This window comes from Saccopteryx leptura, chromosome 2 (genome assembly GCF_036850995.1).
Source record: "Saccopteryx leptura isolate mSacLep1 chromosome 2, mSacLep1_pri_phased_curated, whole genome shotgun sequence".
Lineage (NCBI taxonomy): Eukaryota > Metazoa > Chordata > Mammalia > Chiroptera > Emballonuridae > Saccopteryx > Saccopteryx leptura.
The window spans coordinates 296,731,320-296,747,468 of NC_089504.1; the positions used below are offsets into that span (position 1 = coordinate 296,731,320).

The following is a 16,149-nucleotide window of genomic DNA, read 5'->3' on the forward strand; positions in this document are numbered from 1 at the left end:
TTCCCCCCTTACGGCATAATCTTGACTACATATTTTGTTTTTTTAAGATACTTACAGACATTACTGCAGAGTTTCATATAGTATCAATGCACATGTGTGTACTTCAATGTAAACCATTCTGACCAAGAAAGGGCTCTCAATACAGTTAGACAAGTAAATGATTCTTGGTGCAAAATCATACCTTTTGGGGGGTATCTATAAAAAATAAAAGGTGGTTTGTTCAGTGAGTACCTTATTTCTAGAGCTCCATTAAAATGTTTATTTTTATTGGCCCTGGCCGGTTGGCTCAGCAGTAGAGCGTCGGCCTGGCGTGCGGGGGACCTGGGTTCGATTCCCGGCCAGGGCACATAGGAGAAGCACCCATATGCTTCTCCACCCCCCTCCTTCCTCTCTGTCTCTCTCTTCCCCTCCCGCAGCCAAGGCTCCATTGGAGCAAAGATGGCCCGGGCGCTGGGGATGGCTCCTTGGCCTTTGCCCCAGGTGCTAGAGTGGCTCTGGTCGCAGCAGAGGGACGCCCCGGAGGGGCAGAGCATCGCCCTCTGGTGGGCAGAGCGTCGCCCCTGGTGGGTGTGCCGGGTGGATCCCGGTAGGGCACATGCGGGAGTCTGTCTGACTGTCTCTCCCCGTTTCCAGCTTCAGAAAAAAAAATGTTTTATTTAAACCAACTATCTAACATGAGTGCATTTTCTGTAAACAACCAGTGAAACGTCAACATGTAGGATATGTTTTATGAATGTCCCTAAATTGAACACGATAATTTGTTTCAGGGATAAACTACTAAGAGCTATAGATAGAAACTACAGCAAAATTATTTCACTAGTTCAATATTTTATTTGATGTCAGAGCATCTTAATTTTGAGTTGTATAAATAAGAGTAATTGCATTAGTAATTTTAGAAGAAACAGTAAAAAGAAATATAAGTTGTGCTACTAGAATTAAACGGAAGAGGGAGTTGACTCTTGAATTAATTTATTGAAGCACTTACGCAATTCTTTTTTATATCCACTTAGGTACAAAACTTTTATAAGAAAGATAACATTTTTATTGCATTATATAGTTTTATATTTTACAGTCATAATGCAAACTTATAAGCATAAATAACATGATGCAACCAATCAGCAATGTTAACTATTAAAAGATTTAAAACATAAAACTAGAATTTAACAGGCAAAATATTTAGTATGGCTTTTAATGGAAAGTAACTGTTTAGAAAGGATTAGTTATTGCCTCATTGAAGTCATTCCTCCTCAAGTGAACATAAAATTATGGTCTCCATTTAAAATGGTACACTTGAAGCCAATGTTGTACACGTTTTGTAACATGTAGTATGCAATAGGATTCATGGACTTTCATAAATATATACATATGTATGTGTGTGAGTGTGTGTGTGTGTGTACACCCACACACTCACACACAATACATGGACAGTTTTGTTTTAATACCCCCTGAACATGTTGTTTAAAACTATTACAATAATTCTATTATAAAACTACTTGAAAAGTTGGCATAACTTCTTGATACTGAAGTTCAATCCTACAGAATTAAAAAAAAAAAAGCAACAAAATATTGGTTATAAATACATTCTTTACAAAATCTGAATAGTGGTCCCGCACTCACACTTCATAGTACAGTGAAAATATTTTATTCATTTAAAGGTATTTACATCTGTTGTCCTTGGTTTCTGATTGAATATACAGAGGTTAAGAGTGAGAATATTGTAGGCAGGCCTATTGGTTAGGTTTTTCTGCTTGTTCATTTTTGTGTAAGTTCCAAATCTCTTCTTTTGAGTTGTTATTTATTTCTATTTGCCTTGTATTACTGCTGCTGCTGCTTCTTTTGGTGTTCTGGGAACACGGGGTAACTTTACCTCTAGGAACAGGAAGGAAAGATTTAACTCTGAAAACACCCGGCTCAGTCTTTGGTTTACTGTTGCTGCATTCAGTAGTTTGATGGCTGCTGAGAAGGCTGACCTCCTGCCAGGGAAGAGAAACAGAAGACGGTTGTCACCTTTGACGCTGTCACCAACTTTTATTATCAGTCCTAACACTTCCTCCGCTCTCCCTCTCTAAGCAGATATGTCGGAGTTTCTCCCAAAGGGAAGTTCGAAGTTCGCATGAAAAACAGACAAAAGACAATGGAGAGGAGAGGCTGGATGATTAACTTCTTACAGACCTCTTGATGGTCATTAGGCCTCTGTGGTTTCACAAAGTGCGAGATACAGGCGTCAGTGGAATCATGTGCCAAAGTGTCTGGGATCTCGTCACGAACAGGAGCCTCACAGAAATGACCATATTGGACCAACTGTTTGTAAACAGTCATTCAAATCCACTGCATCACCTGCCTGTTCTCAGTGAGTCAGCAAACTTACCTGCTTTCTGTTCTCAGATCTGTAAACTAAAAATTGGACTACTATTCAATAATCAACAAATACTTTCTGGGCATCTAACTGTTGGACGCTGTCCTAGGTGCCTGGAGTACACAGAGGTGGCCAAAGGAAAGGCCCTTGTTCCCGTGGAGCCAACATGGAGAGCGGGCCTCCCTGCAGCCAGGCTCTGGTCAGCTGGCGCCGGTCCGGCCAGCCTGCTCCCGCTTTCCAGTGCTGGTTTCAGAGCTCCTGGGATCGTTTGGTCCATGCCTCTCATTTTGCCCAAGAGGAAACAGAGCTGGACAGGTGAGAGGAAGCTGCCCAGTTGCAGTGAGAAGGCCGGGACTCAGCTTTCATTCACAGGGTCCCCCATCTCGTGTTTGGTACTGCCAATGGCAGACGTGACATGAGCTGCTCAGGGAGCTGCTCCAAACACCACTGAAGCCGCTGACACTGATTATTTTCCTTCTTTTTTTTTTTTTGTATTTTTTTGAAGCTGGAAACGGGGAGAGACAGTCAGACAGACTCCCGCATGCGTCCGACCGGGATCCACCCGGCACGCCCATCAGGGGGTGACGCTCTGCCCACCAGGGGGCGATGCTCTGCCCCTCTGGGGCGTCGCTCTGTTGCGACCAGAGCCACTCTAGTGCCTGGGGCAGAGGCCAAGGAGCCATCCCCAGCGCCCGGGCCATCTTTGCTCCAATGGAGCCTCGCTGCGGGAGGGGAAGAGAGAAACAGAGAGGAAGGAGAGGGGGAGGGGTGGAGAAGCATATGGGCGCTTCTCCTGTGTGCCCTGGCCGGGAATCGAACCAGGGACTTCTGCACGCCAGGCCGACGCTCCACCACTGAGCCAACTGGCCAGGGCTACTTTCCCTCTTTTTAAAGTGAAAAGTAGTAACAGTAACACCATCTTCAAAAGAATTAAAACATAAAACTAGAATTTAACAGGCAAAACGCTTAATGGAAAATAACAACTGGCCTCAGCTGACAGCTGGATTCTCCTAGGAGTCATCTTAAATCCGTAAAATGGGATTTAGTCATGGCCCTATTAAGGCCAATCCGAGTTTGTAATTGGTCTAAAACATCAGCAAATTCACCAGCAAGTACACAGAGTACTCAGAAGACATGGTACAGCATAAGGACAGCAGCTAGCTGGGACACAGAACCCCTGAGGAAGAGAGGTGAGTGTCACTGTAAATCATTTCTCTGCATCTTTGACCTCCGTCTGGAAGCCCACAGAGGTGGCACCCAGGTCCAGGCAGAGAAAGAGTGACATGGTGTGTTCTTTGCTTGTCTGTTCATCTGCGTTGTGAAGGCAAGGGCTTGGGGCCTGGGGTACATAGTGATGAACTGACGCTGGAAATGCCCACATGAAATTAAGTACCAAGAAGCACTCACAACAGCTAGCAATGTGGCTGGGGTGTTGATGCGGGGTGTGGATATGTGGGCTGAGTCAGTCCTTGGAGGAGTGAGGACGAACAGGAGGTGTGACAGGCACATGAAGAATCACTGGCTTCGTGAGGCTAATGATGCAATTCAAGGCTGAGAGTGTAAGATCGGGCCTGTGACGACACCCAGAGCGATGTCCCTGTTGCTCTGGCAGCCAAACATGGGTTTTGAGGTGTTTTTCCTAAAGCTAAGAAATACCGCAGCCAGGGCAAGGAAAGTTAAAGGTGTTTAATGCTTCCTGGGCTAAAACCCAAGATCTTACTGTGCTAAACACCTAAGGTTACTGTCGATGTGCATACTAAGCTCAAAGACAACCTCCAGTTTGTATGGAAAGGCACTATTTGTCAACAGCAGGAAAGAAATACTGTTACATCAGAGCCAGGCATGCAGGCATTCCTTCACTCAGCACTGAGCGTCTGCCGGGAGCTAAGAGGACGCTAGCCTCGCTGCCTGCTAGATGGGAAGGCGGGGCCAGGAAGGAACGACGGTAGGGAAGATGGCACTGGAGCTGGCACCTCCAGGATGTGCAGGACGGTGACAGGGGAAGAGGAGAGAAGGGTCCATGGGGAAGAGAGAGGGTGAAGACAGACATGGGAGGAGCAGGGTGTGGGAACAGGAAGTCACCAGTGAAAAGCTACCAGAAGGTGTATTAGCCCCTCTAAAGACACATTTGGGAGGAAAGGGATGAAGTGGAAAATACACAGGTTCAGATCAGAGCTGACTCGAGCCTGGGTCTACAAGCCCCAGCTGCGCATAATCGCCAGGGAGCTCTGCGACCCCCTGGGGTCTGGGCTGCACCTCAGACCAGTTACATCAGAACCTTTAGGTGCGTGGGCCAGGCACCGGGAATTAAAAAAAATATCCTCCAGTGGATTTCCTTATGTAACCAAAGATAAGAACTTTCGCTTTAGAGGGATTAATTTACATTTTCATGAGAAGAGAACATTTATCCGTATCTGGTCTTTCTATTGATGATTTAAATGTGATTTTTTTTTTAAATTTAGAAGAATGGCTAACCCGCCACACGACTAGTGAGCCCCACTACGTCCTCTCACTGTTGGGGCAGTAAGAGTTACCTGTGGCAAATGAGTAGGAGGGTCTTCCAATGTATAATGCTGGCTGCCCAGCCCTCTGGGGCCACACAGGAGCAGTGATTTCAAGTAAGCCAGAGAGCTTTTACTTCTAAAGGGAATTACTTCCTGATAACAGAAGAAACTGGGCATTTAACCAAGAAATGCCAGCTGAGGGTAGAAAGGTAATGAACCTGCCAAGCAGCAGAAGGTGGCCAACCGAGTGCAGCTCTGCCCTCTGCTGGCAGGTTCTGAGAAACACAGCTGCTAGCTACTGGGAAGTCCCTCCTCATGTGGTCAGCGGGCAGAGGCCCTAATGCCCACATTAAATCACATTTAAACAACCACATGGTTCTTTTTTAAGAGCCAGAGAGTATAAAAGGGTCCATTTAAAAAAATATATCCTTTTAAAAACAAAGCTGTCTTGAGCTACCCAGAACTTACCTACTTTCGGTACTATTGTTTTATGGATAGGACTTTATTGTAGCAACAGAATAGGATCATATGACAGAGAGGTGGGGGGTGCAAAGCCGTGTCTCCATGCGACATTTAAACAAAGGCAGGCGGTCACTACCAGTCAACATTTTTATACAGAAAAGTGACTCGTCCATGCGGAGAAAGAATGGCTCATTGCTCCTCTTTCTAGACCTTTCTGGCTCCTCCCACTGACCACTCTAAAAGGAATCCTAGAGAGTGGTCCTGGGCCTGGCCGGTTGGCTCAGTGGTAGAGCATCGGCCTGACGTGTAGGAGTCCCAGGTTCGATTCCTGGCCAGGGCACACAGGAGAAGCACCCATATGCTTCTCCACCCCTCCTCCTTCCTTCCTCTCTGTCTCTCTCTTCCCCTCCCGCAGCCAAGACTCCATTGGAGCAAAGTTGGCCCGGGTGCTGGGGATGGCTCCATGGCCTCTGCCTCAGGCGCTAGAATGGCTCTGGTCGCAACAGAGTGATGCCCCAGAGGGGCAGAGCATCACCCCCTGGTGGGCATGCCAGGTGGATCCCGGTCAGGCACATGCGGGAGTCTGACTGCCTCCCCATTTCCAGCTTCAGAAAAATACAAAAAAAAAAAAAAAGAGTGGTCTTGGATGCCGGAGAAATGTGCTCTGAGCCCAACTCAGGGGCAGCCCTTGAACAAAATATCTTTCAGATGGAATTCTCAGCAGCAAGCCCAGGTCACCTCCTTAGGTCACCCTCCATAGCATGTACTCCAAATTACGCTTTTGCTGAGCTCTTACACTGTTCCCAAGTGAAGGGGGGAAAGGCAGACGTATGATGAAGTGAGCCAGAAAGGTCACATTCTTCACAGGCCATCAGAAGTGAAACCTAAGGAAACAGAACAGGGGCCCAGGAGCTTGGGGCTTTAGGAAGTCAGATAAGGATTCATAATGGAGTCCTCTCAGCACACTCACAGACTGTATAACCCTGGTCCGGCTCCTCACCCAGGTCTCTGTGAGTGACCACAGGAGAGGATGACAACAGGGTGTGAACCACACTGACATGCTCACCAAGCCACATATTACTAAATGCCTCTACGAAATCTGCATCCTCCCAGAATAACTACTGATAAGTAGTTGACTGCTTCTGTTCACTCAGACGTACCATGCTGGTCCATCTCCTGGCATTTATTAACCACCTGTAGAAGTTATTTTGAGAGATTAATGATGAAGTCTTTTGGAACCCTGGCTCTTCTATTTGACATTCTGAATTGTTTTTAAAGAAAACTCTCTCACTGAAACATAATGCACATTAGGGCAAGTTAAGAAATTAAACTAATATTGAGATTTTTTTTTTGTTTTTTTTTAGTGAGAGAAGGGGAGGCAGACAGAGATTCCTACATGTACTCTGACCAGGATTCACCCAGCAAGCCCACTTGGGGGCGATGCTCTGCCCATCTTGGGGTGCTGCTCCATTGCAACTGGAGCCATTTTTTAGTGCCAGAGGTAGGGGCCATGGAGCCATCCTCAGCACCCGGGTCCAATTAGCTTGAGCCAACTGAGCCATGGCTGCAGAAGGTGGGAGGGAAGGGAGAGAGAGAAGGGGAAAGGAAGCAGTAGAGAACAGAAGGTCACCTCTTCTGTGAGCCCTGACCAGGAATCAAACCTAGGACATCCACACACTGGGCTGACACTACCACTGAACCAACCGGCCAGGGCCGAGATTTTTTATTGTAATGTAAAAGATCTTTATATTATCATTCTGCCCTTTGCTGTGATTAACTCCAATATTTCAAAATGCAAGAAATCTTAAAAGTTCTCAAATGAAAACCAATACATTTTATTTTTGTGACCGAGACAGAGACAGAGAGAGGGACAGATAGGGACAGACAGACAGGAAGGAGAGAGATGAGAAGTATCAATTCTTTGTTGCAGCACCTCAGTTGTTCATTGATTGCTTTTTCATATGTACTTTGACCAGGGAGCTACAGCAGACCAAGTCACCCCTTGCTTAAACCAGAGACCTTGGGCTCAAGCTGGTGGGCCTTGCTCAAACCAGGTGAGCCCACACTCAAGCTGGCGACCTTGGGGTTTAGAACCTGGGTCCTCCCTCCCGGTCCAATGCTCTATTCACTGCACCACCACCTGGTCAGGCGAAAACCAATACATTTTAAATTGGAACAACCAAGAGGGCAGAAGTGATGTCATTTCCAGTTTTGGAATACACAACTGAAAGTCAGTGCAGGCCTTCTCATGCACAAGTGAAAACAAACACAGATCTTCTCAAAAGACGTCCACAATTTTGGAATGAAATTTTATGAATCAAACAGAAGGTAAAAAGAAAAAAACAGTAATGCTTTTCTGGTCATTCTTTCAAGCTATTCTCCAAAGAGTGAGCCTTCTAACTTTGCTTAACTAATGAAGATACTTACTTGATCCTGTGTCTCACTTCCTAGCTGTGGTTTACAAGGAACTTTGCGATTCACATGAAGAGAGATCTGTGAAGTCAGTTCCAAAGCAATCCCTGTTTGTCTGATTTGGGGGAAATGAACACTTACCTTCGGTGACACTGGCATTCTTAGATTATGAATAGTTGCTGAAAATGTAGGGTTGTTTCCTGGACTATCAAACCTCCTTAAATCATCCCTGAAATCTGCAATCTGGAAAATATAGAATGAATCAAGTCATGGTTTCACAGTTCCGCTCAGAAACAATGAAAGTCACTGTGAAACCGGAAGGGAAGCGCTCTCTCTTCCTCCCCCGACACGCAGGAGCTCTGCAGAGCACACCTCAAGTCCTGACTGTGCACACGGCACACTTGAAGCCTTCATGTGAACTAATAGCAAATGCATGAGAAATGGTCTCTAAGGGAAGAGAGTCCATTTTTAAAAGTCAAAAGAAGATGACCAGATAAGCCCTATAGAAAAAATAAAATCCCTTGGCAACAACAACAAAAAAAGGATATAAAAACTGCAAAATTTTAATCATTCCCTTCTTTTCCTAGTGCATAAGTTTTTCAGTTAATTTTTGGCAGGTTTAAAAAAATAATGAATTCTACATTGTCCTAGAGATTGACTTGTCAGATGTAATAGTTGAGTCTTTCAGTGAAAGTTGCACAACTTAACACCTGTTTATTTATTTTATTTTATTTTTTATTTTATTTTTTGTATTTTTCTGAAGTGAGAAGTGGGTGGGGAGGCAGGCAGACAGATTCTCGCATGTGCCTGACCGGGATCCACCTGGCATGCCCAGGGGGTGATGCTCAGCCCTTCTGGGGCATTGCTCCGCTGTAATCAGAGCCATTCTAGTGCCTGAGTCTGAGACATGGAGCCATCCTCAGTGGCAGGGCCAACTTTGCTCCAATGGAGCCTTGGCTGCGGGAGGGGAAGAGAGAAACAGAGAGAAGGGGGAAAGGGTGGAGAAGCAGATGGGTGCTTCTCCTGTGTGCCCTGACTGGGAATCGAACCCGGGACTTCCACAAGCCGGGCTGACACTCTACTGCTGAGCCAACCAGCCAGGGCCTATTGCTAAAAAAAAAAAAAAATTAAAGACTTTATTCATTTTAGAGAGGAGAGAAAGAGAAAGATATAGCTAGATAGCTAGACAGTGAGAGAGAAGGGGGGAGGAGCAGGAAGCATCAACTCCCATATGTGCTTTGACCAGCCAGGCAGGTCCAGGGTTTTGAGCTGGCAACCTCAGCATTCCAGGTCAATGCTTTATCCACTGCACCACCACAGGTCAGGCCATTATGCTCCCTTTCAAATAAGAGGTATTTATCAAGGATGTCTGGTCCAATTTGTTACAGAGATCAGCATCCGAAACAGGCTGAACTTGATGCTATTCATGCTTTCTTTGAGTTTTTGGGTCACTGACTCCCATACCTGGATCTCATTTTTCACCGCGTAAAAGCTAGGACTGTAGCCAATTACTTTTCTTACATATTTGTAAGGAAACTTGTTGCCCTTGCTCTGTCTGCAACAGGACCCTGCTGTGGTGCTCTCACTGATAGATTAGTTGTTGCCAAAGTTAGGAGAACAAAAAGATAAAAGCCCGAGAAACAGAATGAGGCTTACCAAATGCTGTCTGAGGCACGGGCATGATTTGGACTAATATAATTAACATATGGGGTTTTAGCTTCAGGATTTCCAGAAGTGTTTAAAAAAGCAAGCTGTGCTTAAATAGAGCCCCCTATTGTAGAAATGGTATTTTGGGAGAAAGGGCTTTTCCAAGAAAGGTAAGGGCTGTTCTGATCGGAGTATTAGCCATGCTATTCCATGAGGAATTCTTAAAAGTTTAGGGAATGAACATTTAGGATGTGGCTCCCAGAAGTCTCTGCTATGGGGTGGAGCCATGTAACATCCTCCCCATTGTACTACCTACCTTGCTTATATCAGACTCAGATTTGCTGGAGCACATCGTCTGAAGTTCCTTGGCAAGGTCTGCTTCATCATCTGAATCCAGATAAAGTCTTTGATCCAAGTTCAACATCAATGACAGATCATTCTCTAAAGATCTAACACAAAGGTCAAAAAAGTTTCCAGAGTGACAGCCACTATACGGTCCCCGATATGGAAACCTAGACACTGTACTTTGGTTTGAGACTCGGTGTGTGGTAGAAAAATTGTTTTTAAAATTCTTTAAATGACATTTAATGTAATAACCCACTTCCACGCAATTTTGATAACTCCTACTCAAAATTCTCCTCAATAGGATACAATTTTATTCACAAAGGAGTCCACCTGGAGTTACAACATTCCAATCTCCTTACTCTTCCTGTTCCCTCTCTGTCCCCGAGACTTGATAAAGCTAAGACACTAAACAGGGTGGTATAGGGCAGTGTGATATAATGTAACAAATATGAATTGCAAACTCGGTGCTACCACTTACTAGCAATATGGCCATGGGTCAGGCTTACTCTTTTTTTTGCCCCTTTAACGCTTCAGTTTCTGGGTTCCCTTCTGTAACGAATTCCGCAAACCTGCATTATGGAGTTACTGGGGAAATTATGTACATCAAGTCTAGCAGTGTGCATGACAGAAAGAAGCATTAATTCCTTTATCTCCCCTCTCTCTTTGCCCTCGTTGCTTCTGCGATTCTGTCAACAGGGACAGGGTCCTAACTGTTACCCGCCAGGTGAGGGGACACACAATTCATGGGGCTACGACGGGGAGCTACCTGCAAACTGCCCAACATGTCTAGTCTATGATTAACCAAATCATCCTTTCCTTCAAAATTTGTAAGCTGAAATAATCAACAATTCCCTAAGAGCAATTAAGAAAATAAATATTATAACTTTAAACATTTAACAACTAAAAGCAAATTTTCTACTATGTTTCTGTAAATCTAGCATTAAAAAAAAGTCTTCAAAAGCCTGTTTAGCAATGCAAAAACACAGGATTTTACCATATTTTTACATCAAATGCATTAATAATAATTATCAAGTTTGATTAAAAAATGTAGCTAATATTTCTAAACTTTTTCAACAAATTGCTTCTTAAAAAATTATATGAACAGTATAACAGTTGCACAGCTAATAAGGAGAGTGTGTGTTGCTGCTTCAGTTAATCTGAAAGGGAAACTTACTTTTGTTTCGACAGAGAAGCATTCCTGTTACTGTTCAGCTGTGATACCGTCGTATTTTTGGTACCTGGAAGGAAAAATGTAATCATTTCAAGAGAAGGAATCATTGTCCCTGTGCATCTTGAATTCTGTATTTAAAAGATGCAGACTATGGGCACAGGCTGCACGTTCATATTGTGTTTGGACCGAATCCAGCTCTTGAGGGGTTTTCCTCAGCGCATGGCTGTGATGCAGCTTCCTGCTCAGCCACTGGGGAAGGCCCCTCCGGTACATTCACAACTGAATGAAGTCCAGCTAACACGACCTGGGGCTCAAGTCCGGATCCTGATCTTGGCTTTTATCAGTGGCTCCTCTTTTACCAGTCAAGCCCCTTCCCACACTGACCTGACTGCTCAAGTGCAGGGTGGGGTGTGCGGGCCCTCATCATGGATCACAGTGTGTGTGGCATCGTAACACTACAAATTTTAATTGTCAAAATTTAACTTTTAACTGCTGTGCATTCTACAGGAAAGAAAATATGAACGTAAAAGATACAAAACAGTATCAGATTGCGCTGCAGTACAGTAACTATATCTACTGGATCAGTTTTATATACACACATTACACATAGGTTTGTGTGTATTGGTCATGATGTAAAACATACAGTATTTCTCACTGTGGGTTATGGTCAAAAAGTGAGAAAATACTGGTATAAACCATTTCAAACTCCAAAAAAAGTCTGTTTTTTTTTTTAAGACACTAAATGTTGTAAGCTCGTTAAAACATTTAGTTGCTTCTAAGCGAATTCTAAAATTGTATGAATATTGTTAGTACAAATTATCTCTAAAGAATCATTTTGAAGGTACCATATCCTCATTAAAAGCTGACAGTCAGAGATGATCTCTGTATCAGTTTATGTGTCCTTTTGTCATTATGGTCAGAGCACTGACCAGTGGCTTTCTCTAATTACCCAAAGTGCCCGAGCTTGGGCTCCAGTCCTCACAGTGCTGAACTGACATCATGTTTTTCTGTTTTAGGTTCGGAAAGAAAGAGGTTGTATCTTTACTAAACTTTATGACCCTCTGCGCTGATCTGTGTGGAATGCAAAGTGGTTCTTCTTTTGCTATTATTTTTAATAGTGATGTCAAAAACCACCCCAAATCAACCCAATGTTGTTATAATTCTATTAACAAATGCAACTATTGGGGAAAAATTACTGTTATAAAAATGATAATAACTAGAAAGATATCTCAATCTCTGGTTCCTTCATCTAACCATGATGTGTGATTAAAATTAATGGCCCATAAATTTTACTTTGTAAAATTAGTTTTTAGATTTTATAATTTATGTTGAGATCCATGTAAATTATGACTACAAACAATTTATTATTCTTCCAAATAAGGTTTCATGTTTCAAAGAATATCATAATGATATTACATCAAATAGTTTAAAAATGTAACTATTGGCAATACAAATACATTTAAAATCATTTATAATTCAGTTTTCTAAATTGGACTTATTTTCATAATATTGCCTTAAATTTATAATCATTTTATTGATTTTGTCAAGAAGTATATAGAACAACAATTATTGTTCAGGTAGTGATTTAGCTCAAGAAAGAAGCTGGTCCTGTACCCTATAGAAACTGGAATGAACTTGGAAATGGTAGTGAGACGCCCGGATGGTGTTTGCGTCACTGGGTGTTTGTGGACTGTTACATGTGCCCAGGACGGAAGTGGCACGGACAGAAGGCGACAGCATCGGACTGGCAGAAACAAAACCATGGACAGCAGCTCTCTGTCTCCAGGAGAGGGGACTTGAGCAGCTAGCTGGGGGTTTCTGAGCCTCAGTTTTGTCATCTGTAAATGAATATAATAATCATTTTTTTTTTTGGAACTCTTGCACACTATAATGGGGTAAACAAGTAAAAGGTATGATCCTCACTACAGAAAGCTGTATGGGGAGCCTCTTATGCTGGAGGAAGGAATGTAATGATCTTATTCCCTGACTCAGACATTCTTTGGGAAGTAATGGCAAGATCTTGAGATCAGAACAGATCCTATTATAAATACATATAACAAAAAAGTATAAGTAAAACTCTCATTCAATTATTTAAAAAAGTAGTCACAATTTACTAACACACACTTGGGGTAATTACAGAACTCCAGCATGTATTAATATGGTTAAAAACCATATTAAATTTTTATTTAAAAAAAAAATACAAGCTAAGGTACGAGGATATATAAATGAACAAAATGTTTTATCATCTTCTATGGAACGAGCCCCTGCTGCACAGCAGACACACAAGGCCTCGGAACAGAGGGACCGGAGGGGGCTCCTCTAGACCAGAAGCTGACTACATGCATCAGCTCCACCGTGCACGTGAGGCGCAACATTTCTTCTTTCTGACTCCAATATGGGTTCCCTTTAGGGAGGCCATCTATAGTTTGCAGAATTATTGATTATCCTATTATCAAAACCAAAAGAAATAGGTCTAACATCAGAGAGAGATGAGTTATGTTTTCTTTGTTAGAATGAGAACTTACAAAAAAAATTTTTTTAATGATACCCCATTATATAACTTCTGTGGAATCATTTATGATAACGTAAACTCTGAGAGAGCAGGGGTTGCTGCTGTTCTTAGTGCTCTATTTCCATGGCCTAGAATAGCACCTGGCAAACGGTACACATTACACATTGAAAAAATATGTAAAATGGATTCACCTATAAAGGCCTTAACTGGTATCAAATATGCCTGTACACATACCTTTAAAAATGTAAGGTTAGCTGAAGCATGACATAAACCAGGAGAAATATGCCTAAGTGCAGTTCTTGGACCGCAAAGCTTTAATTGTGGATACCATAAATGTCAAATTAATTTTTAAAAGACCACTAACACAGTAAAGATGGCCAGTCGAGCATCAACCTGGTGTGTGAAAGTCCCAGGTTTGATTCCCAACCAGGGCACACAGGAGAGGTGACCATCTGCTTTTACCCCCCTCCCTTTCTCTCTTTCTCTCTCTCTCTTCTGGTTCTGTAGCCATGCTAGATTGATTAGAGTATGTCAGCCCTGGTCACTGAGGATGCCTCTGTAGAGCCACAGCCTCGGGTGCTAAAAATAGCTCAGTTGGGAGCATAGTCCTAGATGGACAGATAATTGGTCCCAGTCAGGGGTTGCTGGGTGGATCCCAGTTGGGGCACATGCAGGCGTCTGTCTCTGTATCTTCCCTACTCTCACTTAAAAAAAAATACACACACACAGTAAAGATAAATATAATACCAGAATTATAGCATGAAATATTATTTTTGCCCTGGCTGGTTGGCTCAGCGGTAGAGAGTTGGCCAGGCATGTAAAAGTCCTGGGTTCGATTCTTGGTCAGGGCTCACAGGAGAAGTGACCATCTGCTTCTCCACTTCTCCCCATTCTCTCTCCTCCCCCCCCCCCACAGCCATGGCTCAAATGGTTTGAGCAAAGTTGGCCCCGAACGCTGAGGATGACTCCATGGCCTTGCCTCAGGTGCTAAAATAGCTTGGTTGCCATGCAACGGAGCAGTGACCGCAGATGGGCAAAGCATCACCCCCATAGAGGGCTTGCTGGGTGGATCCCATTTGGGGCACATGTGGGACTCTCTCTACCTCCCTGCTTCTCAATATAAAAAAGAAAGAAAAGAAAAATTATCTTCAGGTAGGGGGTTCCCAAATATTTCTCTAAATGTACCTATAACATACATTTACTGCATGAAAATATGCTTTGAGATATTTGGAATTGTGTTGCACGCATGGTGAAAAATAAATAAAAGCGCGTCTGCACTGAGAAACTAGACCCCGAGTGCCCAGCCCGCGAGGAGGCATGTCTGCCCTTACCTGTCTCACCCAGGGCCGGCTTGTGCCAGGCGGGGGAGGAGAAGCGGCCAGACTTCCTGAGAAGACCGGTGCTCACCCTTCTCCAGGCTCCACTCTCTCCATTCTTCTTGCTGCAGCTGTTGTAACTTGCAACCAGGAATAAAGGGAAACCCCCTCCTCGGAAGTCGGCGGTATGCTGCTCCAGCTCTGAAACGACACAGGGCCCGTCTTGCCAGAAAGAAGCGGTGATACCGCAGTTCCGTAGAGTCCAGTGAGATACACATTTGTGATTCTCAAAGAAACAGACCCTTCAAAGCCCCGGGTCTGCTTGCTACCCAAGTGGGAATTCTGTGAACCAGCAAACTGCCTGGAAGGCTCAGAGTTAGATATGAGCAGGCATTACACAACAGAAATGGTTCTGGAGCAAAGGAGTGCACTGTTCATTAATGCCCGACAGTTTCTCTCATTACAAAGAGGAAAGCAGAGCTCCTTAATGACAAAGGTAAACCAGTTTTACAAGAGTGCGGCTCTCTTCTCTCCCAGCGGGGACCCACACACCTGTGCTCTGCAGGGGACAGCCATGCAGCACAGCTTTACTGAGCACCACGCTGAGTGCAGCTTTAACCACAGCCTGCTGACCCGGGCTGGGGGGCTTGGGAGCAGTTGTCTGCAGGAGGCCAGGGTGTCTTTTCACGGAGGCTCTTGACAATATTGCTTCTTGAACTCTGGGTGCAATGACAGCATTCCACAGCTTAGCCATCCACCTTGCAGGAGAGGGGCAGACTCACAGTTAGGATCAGGCCTCTCAGGAATTACACACAACGTTACAAAGGACAGTCTGAAGACCACAAAAAAATCGCGTGTGTCTCTAAAGATATGCTCTTTCCCAGGTAGTTAGTTCTGGGATAAGTGTCATTATCTAACCCCAAAGTAGTCCGACTTTACCTCAAAAATACTACGCATTTCAAATAAAACTGACGGTTTGCATGTCTCCCCCTTTTTACTTTAAAAGACCCTTGAGAGCAGGAATCCATACTGGAGTGCTGCGGGATGAGTGTGTGAATAAAACACATGGAGGCCGACTTGACTTTGGGTGGGAACATATAATGCAATATACAGGTGATGTAATGTGGAATTGTGCACTTAAAACCTACATAATTTTATTAACCGATGTCACCCCCAACACATTTTTTTAGGTGAGAGGAGGGGAGATAGTGAGGCAGGTTCCCACACGCACCCTGACCAGGATCCACCCAGCAACCATATATTGGGCTGATGCTTGAGTACTGAGCTATTTTTAGTGCCCGAGGCCGATGCGCTCCAATGGAGCTATCCTCAGTCCCTGGGCTGACACTCGAACCAATCAAGCCGCTGGCTGCAAGAAGGGAATAGGGAGAGAAAGGGGAGAGGGAAGGGGGGAGAAGCAGATA

At 44.1% G+C, this 16,149-nt stretch overlaps 1 protein-coding gene across 2 annotated transcripts in view; it reads right to left on the reverse strand.

The window, feature by feature from the left end:
- Nucleotides 1–841: 841 nt before the first annotated feature.
- CTTNBP2 (cortactin binding protein 2) overlaps nucleotides 842–16,149 on the reverse strand; it is a 168,895-nt gene continuing 153,587 nt past the window's right edge. Inside the window, exons 18-23 of one of the 2 annotated variants that reach the window (XM_066362548.1) lie at nucleotides 15,278–15,483; nucleotides 14,741–14,926; nucleotides 10,901–10,964; nucleotides 9,698–9,830; nucleotides 7,876–7,977; nucleotides 842–1,973 (exon numbers count right to left, since the gene is read on the reverse strand). In XM_066362548.1, coding sequence (XP_066218645.1) covers nucleotides 1,728–1,973; nucleotides 7,876–7,977; nucleotides 9,698–9,830; nucleotides 10,901–10,964; nucleotides 14,741–14,926; nucleotides 15,278–15,483 — 937 coding nt within the window. In that variant the 3' untranslated portion in view covers nucleotides 842–1,727. Of the gene's footprint in view, nucleotides 1,974–7,875; nucleotides 7,978–9,697; nucleotides 9,831–10,900; nucleotides 10,965–14,740; nucleotides 14,948–15,277; nucleotides 15,484–16,149 lie in introns of both variants that reach the window. The other variant, XM_066362547.1, reaches the window with a different exon arrangement.